Source organism: Martes martes, assembly GCF_963455335.1.
Source record: "Martes martes genome assembly, chromosome: 13".
Classification (NCBI taxonomy): Eukaryota; Metazoa; Chordata; class Mammalia; order Carnivora; family Mustelidae; genus Martes; species Martes martes.
In genome coordinates, this window is record NC_137901.1 from 36,907,544 (window position 1) to 36,919,712 (window position 12,169).

At 48.9% G+C, this 12,169-nt stretch overlaps 1 protein-coding gene across 2 annotated transcripts in view; it reads left to right on the forward strand.

The window, feature by feature from the left end:
- Positions 1 to 10,532, forward strand: part of INO80C (INO80 complex subunit C) — a 16,203-nt gene extending 5,671 nt beyond the window's left edge. The window contains exons 2-5 of one of the 2 annotated variants that reach the window (XM_080822180.1): positions 2,989 to 3,099; positions 4,176 to 4,287; positions 5,156 to 5,223; positions 10,080 to 10,532. In XM_080822180.1, the coding sequence (XP_080678306.1) occupies positions 2,989 to 3,099; positions 4,176 to 4,287; positions 5,156 to 5,223; positions 10,080 to 10,211 (423 nt within the window). In that variant the 3' untranslated portion in view covers positions 10,212 to 10,532. The remainder of the gene's footprint in view (positions 1 to 2,988; positions 3,100 to 4,175; positions 4,288 to 5,155; positions 5,224 to 10,079) is intronic. The other variant, XM_080822181.1, reaches the window with a different exon arrangement.
- Positions 10,533 to 12,169: the final 1,637 nt, after the last annotated feature.

The following is a 12,169-nucleotide window of genomic DNA, read 5'->3' on the forward strand; positions in this document are numbered from 1 at the left end:
TAAACCCACCCAGTCTGTGGTGTTTTGTCAGGACAGCCCTAGCCACCAAACAGCTATTTTCTTACTTTCTGAACCACAAGGCTCATCCTGTACTTTTCTGGAACCTGGAACCAGTTACTTTTTTAAGGATCAGTGGTTCTTGGAGAATCACATTTAGAACCAGGATCTGAGCCCAGGTGTGCCTGTTGTTTCCAGCTGTCTCTGTGGAGAGAGCTAGGAAAGATGGGGGTGTGTGTACCCGCCCTCCCCATACTCTCTGTATCGGTTTCTTTGTTTCTCTGCCTGAGCTGTGTTAAAGCCTTGAGTACACACTGCGACCCTCTGATTTCAGTCCAGTAGCACAGGCCTCGCTCTAGCCTCCCCTTGGTCCTTCCATGCGCCTCCTCAGGATACACATACACTATTTCTGATCCAGTTAGATGCGGGGAAGAGAAGGCTGAGCCACACTGTGGGGCAGGGTGTGCACCTGCTCAGAGATGCTCTCTTTCCTTGTCTGGTCATCTCTCTCTCATCTCTCCTTTTTCTGGTCTGTGGTTCCCTGTTTCATAAAGCTGCTGTTTTTTTCCTTGACTAAGACATAAATACAAACTATCCATCATATATCTAATTTATAATAGATACTAGTCAACCCAAAATAACATTGACAACTGACTAAAACTATACACGGTGATGTTGGTTATTGATTAAATGCAATGGGAAAATCAAATTTCCCTCATCAAATTGGGCCTCCTAGGATACATGTACCTGGCAGAAATGCCATGACAGGAAGGAAAAATTACAAGGGCAGTAAAAGTTAGTTATGTACAAAATGCTAGATCTAATCATTGTTATAAAATTAAAACTGACATGAATTAATCCCGATGAAAATAATCTTAGTAAAGTATAAATGAAAATGGGAAAATTGGAGACTGTGCCATATAGAAAATGACTCAGTGGATTTTGTACCAGAAAATACAAAATGCAGTAAGGAGGGATAGTGAAAAGTAAGGCTGGAGAGGAGGCCAGATGTGTTTCTCATCTCAAAGTCCCTGGGGCCCACCGGCCTGCTATAGTGGAGGGGAGCCCCATCAAGCTTGCATTTAAGAGGGCCTCACTGACTGTGCTGGAGAGAAGGGAGTGGGCAAGGTGTGCACCGCAGAGCCCCTCCTCTGAGGGGCAAGCTGAGGAAGGTGCCAGGTAAGGGAGGACTGTGGGAAGGATGGTTGGGGAAGGGAGGGAGGGAGGGAGGGAGTGCGAGAGGAGAGAGAGACGCAAGAACACTTGTGGCTGTGGCCGGTGGGAAAAGGTTGAGAAATTGGAGGCCTCTTACTTCTTACAGGGTTGGCATTGAGATGGGCTTTGGAAAGATCATGGGGGGGGGCGGTGAGTTGAGGGGCATGTCAGACAAAAGAGGTGGTGTGGACCAAGGAGGCACCCAGGCCCACGTGCAGAGACTGGCAGAGCCTCTGGGAAGGTGTCTGAGAGGAGACCATTTGGAGAACTACGCATCAGAGTGGGTGCCCCCTGTGCCCCCCACGGATGTCACTGCAGGGGTGGGGAAGGGGGTGATGGACCACACACACACACACACACACACACACTCATCCAGCACGCTCATACAGTGCTGCTGGGAGTGTCAAATCGGGCCACCATTTAGGAAAACAAGTTGGCAGTTTCTTTCAGTGTTAAACACACTTACCCTGTCATGCAGCCATTCTGCTCCTAGGTGTTTACCCCAGAGAAATGTAAACATTGGTCCACACAAAGCCTGGTACGGAGTGTTCACAGCAGCGTTGTTTATACTAGCTGAAGCCTGAAAATGGCCCGCATGTTCATCAACAGCGAGTGGATAAACACATTGTGGTGCATCCATACTGGGGATGCCGCTCTGCTGAACATACACAGATACAGCGAAACGAATTACTGACCTCTGCAGCAACACGGAGAGATCTTCAAAACTCTGCTGAACTAAAGAAGCCAAACACGAGTACATGTTGTCAGATTCCCTTTATATGAAGTTGTAAAAGGGGCAAAAGTGGGGTGGGAGTAACCACAATAGCGACCGCCCTGAGGGTGGAAGGTACTGGCTAGGAAGGGAATGAGGGAACTTTCTGGGATGACGGAAACGTTCTGTAATCCATAGGGACACAGATTAAACAAGTGTAAAGATTTGGCAAAACTCATGAAACCTACACTTAAGATCTGTGCATTTCGCTGTATGTAAATTATATATTAAAAATAATTTATTGTAGTTTGGGAATACTGGAAATTGCATTAAAAATCAGAAGCCATTTCTTACTTTGGCTTGTTTTTTCTTGGTGATGGTGAGCTTGAAAGGTTTTTTTTGTTTTAAAGAGTTCAGCCTGCTATTGGGGGCGTTCTGGCGGCAGGTGGCCAACCTGTGGCTACCCAGCCCCCTCTTCTCTCCTCTCCTCCTTCAGAATGCCTGTATCCGCTTGCTCGGCTGGCACAGAAGAGTTGTAGCCTGGGTTCTCTGACTGATGACACCCTTACAGGGGCTGGCCCTTTTTTGTCTTTGTGTTTTAAGGCACAGTGTGACAAGATCAATAGGAGTAGGGACACTGTAGTGTTGTGGAGATGGTGAGGGCTTTGGAATTGGCTCCACCTGGGTTTGAATCCGGAGGTAATCACTATGTGGTCTTGAACCCATACCCCTGAGCCTCAATTTTCTCTTCTGAAAACTGGGGATAACAGCAGTTGTCAGAGTTCAGTGAGCCGGCTCATGGGGAACAACCATCCCTCCTACTTGGCGCATGGGGGATCCAGGAAGCCTGGCGGCTGGGGTCTTGGCTCTCCTTCCCATGGCTTCCACCCAACAGGTGTTGCTCCCAATCTGGCATGCCCTTCTCTGGTGCAGGCCACCTGCTAGGGCTCTGGGGCACTGTCTTCCTTCACATCTCCCGTGATGTCATCTTTGGTCTTGTTAGGAGCAGAGTTAGGGACCTCACCAAGAAAAAAACTGACCTCAGACTATCATTATGTTTTAAGGGTATCAGCATGGAAGCCATGAGCGAGAATAAGATGGTGCCCTCTGACTTCAGCACAGGACCTATGGAAAAAGCTGCCAAGCCATTGCCATTTAAGGATCCAAACTTTGTGGTAAGCTTCTAAGGTATTTTAGAAATGAAAAAACAAAAAACAAACAAAAAAAACAAACAACCACACCCCAACCTCTGATCCTGCTGGGCCAGCAGCCCGGGTGGCCCTGGTGGCCCTTTCTCTGTCAGTCTAAGTCACCACCTTCTTTGCCAGGGGCTGTTAGGAGAGGGTGGTGACAGGAGGAGGGCCCTACCCCTTGCTCACCCAGTGGGCCGGTTCCCCAGGATTTTGGTGCTTCTCGTGGAACTGATTAAAGGATACTCTTCTGAGAGTGGGTGATTTCCATGATTGTTCACCATCCTTTTTCACTAGGCTTATGTAAGTTTTCATTGAAAACAACTAACTAAAAGAGGAGTTCTACTCGTTAGTTTAAGTAAATCTAACTTATGTTGCTGTAAAGTAGGAATAGGCTACTCTTCCTTTCATTCTTGAGAGCTATAATAATTCCAGAGATTGAGATGATATCATTAGAAGTTTGTTTTTCATTAGTTTTAAAAATACAGTATTACCAGTGCCTGCAGCAGATTTTGGTATTCTTTACCATTTTATTTTATCATTTTTATAGAACAAGAAAGAAAACAAATTTCCAGAGGGCTTGCCATGCCACGATTGAGGCTTTCTTGGGTTTTGCAGCATCTCCAGTGACTTGCCAGGCAGTGACCTGCCCTCAGAAGGGAGTTGAGAGATGTGGTCATGAGTTTAAAGCTGACTTTGTAATAAATTTATTTTAAAGTGATGGAGGATTCATGAGTGAATTCTCTAAAGTTAGTCCCAATAAAGGATGTGATTTTTCTATGAGCATAAAAAAAGGACAATAACAACAAAAAAACTCCTTTATTTCTACTCCATGACCAACTACTTCATGGGTTTTGATAATCCAAAAGCTTTGTGTTTTTATCAGTAAGATTAACGTGTACAGTGTAATACTTAAAAACAAAAACAAAAACCCAGCCCTTCGGGGTACAAGTGAGCTGACAGAATGAGGGGCCTGTTACTGTTAGGGATACGCGTCATTCGGATCCTGAAATGATGGCCTCCTCTGATTCCTGTCGCTTCGCCCCCGTCTTTCACTCCAGCACTCTGGCCACGGTGGCGCAGTCGCCGGCAAGAAGAACAGAACCTGGAAGAACCTGAAACAGATCCTCGCCTCTGAAAGGGCATTGCCGTGGCAACTGAACGATCCCAACTGTAAGCTGTCTAGAGCCTTCTGTGTGTCGATGATGCTCAGAGTGTGTTTACGTTAGTGTAGGAAGCAACCCGTAGCTCTGGGGTTGGCGAGGTGCGTCAGCCTCGGGAGACAGCCGTGCACGGAGCTGTGCGCTGAGTCCTTCTGTGCAACAGGGGTGTGTGCTTGTTTGTGGTGCTGTGACGTTTCAGTCTGGAGAAGTCGGTCCTGATGTGCTAATCCTGGTGTTTCTGTCAGACAAACTTCTTTTCAGGAATCTACTCTTAAAATGTGTTTCCAGAACAGGGTTTCCCAAGATTTCAGAGGGTTTCTAACCACCATCTTAAAGGCTAACTCTGTTTTACTCTGTGCCATTGTTAGAGTGAGTGCTCTACGCTGCGGTGTTTTCACATCTGTGTAAAGCACTGTTCTGTGTTCTGTTCATCCTCCCTGGAAAGTACAGTCAAAGTTTCCCCCACCTCCTGTCCCACAGCACATCTTTCATGGGGTGACTCAGATGGGTGACCAGTGAGCTAGTCACGGTCCGGGTGTGGACACTCCAGTGTCCGGATGCTCCGATCCCATTAGAGGGTTTTTGGGTTTCGCCCACAGCCTGTGTAGCCTGCGACGGTGAGAGTGGCCTGTGGGCAGAGGAGCTTTCCAGGGGTTCCGCCAGAGCAGAGGGGCCCCAGGGACAGGGCAGAGCTCGATCCAGAGCCTGTGCCTGGTCTGTGACGTAGTGCATCACTCCCCCGGAGAAGTGTCTGAGGACTTAATCACCGCATCAAAATTTCAGAAATATTATGAGACAGCACTTTCAGGGAAAGAAGGAGAGGGATCTGAATATTTTAAAGCCAGCTTAGTTATCTTCTTTCTTTTTTTCCCCTCCAGACTTCAGTATTGATGCTCCTCCCTCCTTTAAACCAGCTAAGAAGTATTCTGATGTTTCAGGTCTTCTTGTGAGTATAAATCCATCTCTGGGTCTCATAGCATTGAGTTGGAGGGAGATTTCATAATACTGTCGAAGAAGTGTTGATGGGGCCGCCCCTGACCCTGCCGGCAGCCTGCGCACTTCGACAGGTCCTGGGTTTGTGCTGAAGAGCTCACACGCTTATCTCAGAGTGGCCGCAGCCTGGGGCCTCCATGCAGGCAGCCCGGAGGGAAGACTGCTCCAGAAAGTAGGAGACCCAGCTCTCACCTCCCCTTCCTCTGCTTGTTAACACATGAGATAACATGAAAGAAACAACAATTTCTTTTTTTACTGCTGAAATTTTTAAAATTTCTTGTATTTTGGAGATGATTGTAGTTTAAAAAATGTAGTTAAACTAAAATGGGGCACTTCACTTTTTAAAACTCATACATATCATTTAAATGCTTTACATTTTTATGAAAATGGATGACTCCAAACTTCCATGCCAAACTGACTAAACCAATGATACGCATTTTGTACTGGGAAAGAGTTGTGTTTTTTGTATTTTTGAAAATACTGTTAGTTATTGTCTCTGAATCAGTTGTAGGTTCTCCTCCACAGAGCACACATTCCTCCCTGTACTACAAACCTTTTTTTTTTTTTTTTTAAAGTAGGCTCCATGCCCAGCATGGAGCCCAACATGGGGCTTAAACCCACAACCCTGAGATCAAGACCTGAGCTGAGATCAAGAGTCAGACACTTAGCCGACTGAGCCAGCCAGGCACCCGTGTACTGCAAACTTCTTAACATAGACCCTTAATTAAGTACAGTGATCATAAAAAACAATAGGCAGAATGGAGGTGCTATAACATGGTGTGCGTATGCATGTGTATGTGTTGTGTGCGTTCGTGCATGCGTGCGCACGTGGTGGGGTCTTCTGCCATCCATTCAGGGCACATATCTCCTAACCTCGGAGGGTACTTCACCTGTACGAGCAATGTTGTGGTCTTAACGATCTCTTGTTTCCTGCCTGAAAATAGTCACCTCATCGATTTGACCCATTTTAATAACTGTTTATGGCAGGAGAGCTAGTGTGGGAGCAGCTGTTCTGTTCCAGCCCCAAATGGGCATTTCTCCATAGAGATGCCATCGGTTAGTGGCAGACTTAGTGGGTGGTCCCTTAGAAGGTCACTTTGTCCTCGCCGCTCAGCAGCTGATCTGTTAGTGCGGTGGCTCGCACACGTTAGGAGGCATGAGAATGACTTTGAGAAGCGTCGTTCCAGGCCCTTTATGCTACAGGCAAGGCCTTGTCATGTCATATATAACCTAAAACCTCTGGCTCCTTGGATCTGCAAAGAACCCTACCAGATCATCGAAAGGCAGACCCACGGGACTGGCTAAAAGGATATGAAGACAGTTACAAGGAGGACATACAGATGATCAGTAGATATTCAGTCTCCCTGATGATTAGGGAAAGGGCTCACCAGCAGGGGAGAAATGAAGATGTTTGATTATAAACATCACCAACATAGAGAAGCAGATCTCCTCAATACACGGCCCTTTTGAGATGGGAATACCTTAGTCTGGATTCTTTTTTTTTTTTTTAAGATTTTTATTTATTTATTTGACAGAGATGACAAGTAGGCAGAGAGGCTGGCAGAGAGAGGAAGGGAAGCAGGCTCCCTGCTGAGCAGAGAGCCTGATGTGGAGCTAGATCCCAGGACCCTGAGATCATGACCTGAGCTGAAGGCAGAGGCTTTAACCCACTGAGCCACTCAGGCAACCCCTAGTCTGGATTCTTGGGAGGACATTTGGCAGCACCTGTTGAGACAGAAAAGCTAAAGCTTATGACTTAGCAATTTGCCTTCCAGGCAGCTGCCTAGAGAAAGTGTGTGTACACGGAGTTTCATGCAGAAATAATTATGAGAAAATGGGGTTATGAGCCAAATATTGGGAACACAATAAAGGTCAGTCAACCGGGGCTTGGGGGTGGAGATGATTTCATACTAGTCTGTGAGCTTGATGTGTTTGTAACAACAGGGATAAACTTCTAGATGTGTCGTTTACTCAAAGGTGCAAAGCAGCGTAAGCAGCATGCTACCACTTAAGCAAAAACCAACACACACTCACAAAAAAATAGTGGGTAATTTCCCTGGTGTGTTTATATATGTAAGGGTGGTTACAAACAAGGTCTGGAAGGGTGCCCAGGGACAGTGGTTTCCTCAGGGAAAGGCAGGGACTTTTGGATGGTAGATGCTTGGAAAAGAGGACTTGAGTCTTATTCATAATGTTTTCTTTCTTTCTTTTTTTCTAAGAGGAGAATATATCCATTTGTTGACTTGGGTAAATTAAAGTTGCGTCATTAAAAAATAAAGCCCCACTCATGTTTACATGGACACACCTGTTCGCACCAAACAGTTGTGCGTGGGCAAGGCAGGAAGCCACGTGGGGTCACACCTGTGGGCAGTCCTTGTTCCAAAGCTCTGGAAAGAGCCGTGGCTCTGGGTGAGATGGGCAGAGCAGTGAGTGCTGCCTGTCACCTTGCGGCAGGGGAGGCCTTATAGCCATTTACTGCCACCCTACTGGAAGGGGGCCTCTGTTCCGTTCAGGCTCTGGGGACTGACGCCAGAGGAGAGCAAACCGGAGGAGTGCAGTTTCTCACTTGTTCAACCCTGGGGTGTCCCTTGGCACCCTCCCTTTTCTTCAGAATACTAGGGCAGGTCCGGTCTGCGCAAGCTTTCGTTGGTGACCTTCCTGTGGGTGCCAGGGCATCTCATGCCTTATTTACTCAGCGGCCTTCTTGGCAGTGAGGTTTGGAGTCGGGCGGGCCGGCTCAGCGCGGTTCAGTGGTAGGAGTGAGGCGGCTGCAGAAATGGAGCCAGGCCAGAGCTGGTGCTTCTCTGGAGGCCAGATGACAGAAGCCAGCTGCGTGGGCCTGCCCCCCCCCAGCTCCCCCTGCGGCCACAGGGGAGCCTCTCCTCCCATCCACGCCTCTGCCTGCCTCCTGGCCAGTCCTCCAGAGGGGCTTCTTGCTGTTTTTCTGTTGAAGCTTCCCTGAATATTACTGTCATTAAAAATGTGGGACAGAAAGGCAAGATCTAGATGAAGCCAAAGGATCAAGGTTTTATTTTATGGAGAGTTTCAATTAATCTTGAGGACTAATCTCCTTTTCCTGCCACGCAGATGTTAACTACCTTAGGGAGATCCCCTGGGGCACAACTGAGGACTTTGGAGAGTGTGAGAACCCTGTAACTAAGTTCCCCTCCGCTGTTGCTTCTTCAGCCTCCCCGCCCTTCCTCGGTGACACAGCACTGCCACCCGGCGGGGTCCGCACACAGGCCGTCGGCAAGGCAGTAACTGGACGTTCTCCGTCTAGACTTTAATGGCATCTTGTATAATTTTTTAAAGGAGTTCCAAATGACTCACCCTCATGTTTTCTGTTTCAAAGTCTGTAGAAGCCATGTGACTTGAGGTATACAGTAAATGAGTTTATTTTCTCCCATTTTGCATGTGGGGAACACAGACCAAAAGAGAATTTTGATGACAGTGAGAAGTGAGTTCTCTTCTCCGTGATGGTCTTGATTATCCATGGGTTCGTTCGTTCGTTTACTCATTCATCACTCATTGCACAAACATTCCCTGAAGGCCCACGGTGCACTCTGCATTGCACTCGGAGCAGGGATCCCGTGATAAGCAAACCATGGGGTTCCTGCCCCGTGGAGCCGCTCAGCCTAGACCTTACTCAGAGTCATGCCAATAATAAACGTGAAAGCAAGAGAGAGAAGCATTCTACAGGAGACAGATGTGGGAGAGCGGGGGGAGCAGATAAGACTTCCCTGATGAGATGCCTGGGGGCTGAGCCTGAAGGATGAGCCGCCGACTGGGGAGCAGAGCGGCCCCTCCCCAGGGAAGGGCAAGTGGGGCATGAATGCCAGGAGGGACTGAGAGCCAGGGCAGTTGGAACCAGGGTGGGGACATGTGACTGAGGAATAGGCTTGGGAAGGTGGAGGGCCCGGCTGGCTTTCGGGGTCTGAGGAGCCATGCTGAGGACTTGAGAGGAGCTCCTGGGACATTTCAAGCCAAGGGAAGACGCAATCAGAAGTGCAAGTTGTGGGGGCACCTGGGTGGCTCAGTGGGTTAGGCCGCTGCCTTCAGCTCGGGTTGTGATCCCAGGGTCCTGGGATCGAGCCCCACATCGGGCTTTCTGCTCAGCAGGGACCCTGCTTTCCTTCCTCTCTCTGCCTGCCTCTCTGCCTACTTGTGATCTCTGTCTGTCGAATAAATAAGTAAAATCTTTAAAAAAAAAAAAAAAAAGAAGTGCAAGTTGTGGAAATGACCTTGGTTGCCATTGTGGGGTGGTGGTCCCTTCCAGTGGGAGGTTGGGAGTGGGTGGCCCATCAGTAATTCGGTGTAGCCCAGGGAGCCTGGGAGTGGCACGGGGAGGGCATAGAGCAAGAGAGAGCACTTGGGGCAGGTGGGGTGTAGGGGTGTAATAGGGAGGGGTGGGTGTGCCTGGGCAGCCCCTGTTCCTGCCTTGGGGGATGGACCCAAAACATCTGTTGGAAGCAGGTGGGAGTTTGAAGGCAGGGGCCAGGGAGGGACGATCATCAGGAATTCCATTTTGGACCTTTGCTCGGAGCCCTTGCAGTGTCCACCGTTCTGACCGGTCCTGGTGTCTGATGTGGTTACTCCTCTTCCTCCCGTCTATACCCTGAAGTATTTCTCAGGTCTGGGAAGATTAACAAGTCGTTGCCAAAGTAGGCAATTTGTGTTCTTTGTGACAGAGTAAGACAGAATGCAGATTGTTCACTTTAGGTAACATAGAAAAAATTTGTAAACTTGGACTTCAAACATTCACCATGACCACCAATGTTCTGCCTTTCCCTGTGCCGGTTTCCCACCCAGGCCAACTACACGGACCCCCAGAGCAAGCTGCGGTTCAGCACCATCGAAGAGTTTTCCTATATCCGGAGGCTGCCCTCCGACGTCGTCACTGGCTACCTGGCCCTGAGGAAGGCCACAAGCATCGTTCCCTGAGCCTGGAGAAATGGGGAGGCGGTGGAAAGCTGTTTCAAAGGCAAACTTTGGACTCATGATTTTGTTTCATGGAAACAAACTCATTCTGCTGTCAATCTGGAAATGTCAGTACTGTGCCTTGGAAAGAATGTTTGGCTTAAATTTCAGGTTTTTTTTTTTTTCTTTTCTATGTTTTCCCTCCAAGTGTGATATTTCCTGTTGAATTAAATTATATTTCAGTTGTTGCCTCAAGTAAAGTTGTTTGACAAGAAAATATAAAATTGTGCTTTCAACTTAACCCATGTAGTTTTTGCTTCAACGTTATAAACGCTCCTATAACACATTTCAAGACTCTGTAATGAATCCTGACATCAGGGCTAGATTATTCCTGGTCCTGGTGACTCCCACTTTAGAGCAGATTAGATTTTTTTTTTTTTTTATCAGCATACTTGGAGGAGGTCCAAAATTGGGGACTGGCAAAGAAAGAGCAGAGTACTCTCCCTGCTGCACCAGGCCAGCCTCTCCCCAGCCTCCAGAACTCTCTCCAGAGAGAAATATGTGTCTGTTATGTAAGCTGCCCAGTCTGGCATTTTGTATGGTGGCTTTAGCTGGCTGAAACAGCAGCCCTAGCCCCACTTCTGGAGTGTGGGGTGTGAACACTGACACCTGTTCCCGAGAAGGGCTCTTGTCCTGGTAGAGGCTGCTGCCCCTTTGACCGAAGCCTGCTCGGGAACAGCAGTGTTGGCTTCCTTTTCTCATAGAGGGAGAGTGGGGAAGAGTGTGGGGACACAGCCTGGGCCTTTCTGAACCCACTCCTGTATTTCTCTAGGGAGGTCAGTGGGCCTGAGCTGCCTCTGCTTTAGGGGATTAGGAGGCCAGGTGCCGGCCTTTTCTTTCTGAGGGAACGCCCCTCGTGCAACCCCTCCTGGCTTAGAGGAAAGAAAAACAAAGCTGGGAGAGCAGCCCGCTGAGCAGGTGGCAGCTGCCCGGAACCTGGCAGCCCCTGTGTCACCCCAGTCACCGGTGGTGAGGGTGGGAGGAGTGCAGGGTGGCTCCCCTCCCATGGAAAAGGACTAAAGGAGGACCAGGAGAGGGGGGAACCTTTCTTAAGCCCATGCACACTGAACATCTGAGGCTCTGGGGCAGGAATCCTCAAGCCTGAAACCGAAGTTCCCTGAGACACCAGAGTCTGCTTCTTGGGCTCCCACACTTGCTCCTGCACTTGCTGCCAACAGTCAGCCTCGGAAAATCCCCCAGTTTCCCTTTTGGTGGAAATAAGGAGTAAGTGAGCCAAGGGCCCTTCCTGTTTCACTTCCACCTCCTATTTTATACAAAAAAACCTGGGAGCAGGTCCACCTCTTTTCCATGAAGGCCCCCCGTTGGATAGGGCCCCACTATCCAACTTCAACCATTTCTAGAAGCAGAAGTTGTAATCGTTTCTAACACATACTGCTGGGCGCTACCTCAGTCCTAACTGTTCAGACTCTCCTGGCCAGGGTCCAGGATGAAGAAGAATCCCTGGCCCGTACGCATCCCTCATGGCGGCGCACAGACCATTGCTCCCGCAGACCTCGCGGGCCTTCTGGGGTGTGTGCAGGCCCGTGCATGCGTGCTGAGAGCCCTCTGTCAGGGTTACCTGGGACCCATTAAACAGAAGATTCCTGGGCCATACCCTAGACTTCAGACCCTAGCAGGGAGCAGGACCCAGGCATCTGCATTGGACAAACATCCCCTTGTGAACGTGACATGTCAGAGTGTGAGAACCGCCACCCACCGCAGGCAGAGGGAAGCACATGTGCGGACACCTGGCTCACTTCTTTCCTGTTCCCCCGCCAGGCTTTCCTTGCCAGCCTCTGCGCAGAGGGCTGAGTTCCAAAGGTCAGGTCGGTTCACTCCAAGCAACAGGGAATCAGGCTGAGCCAAGCTAAGCTTTAAGCTGTGGACACTTCCAACAAGGGGTCTAGGCAGGTAATTTTGTG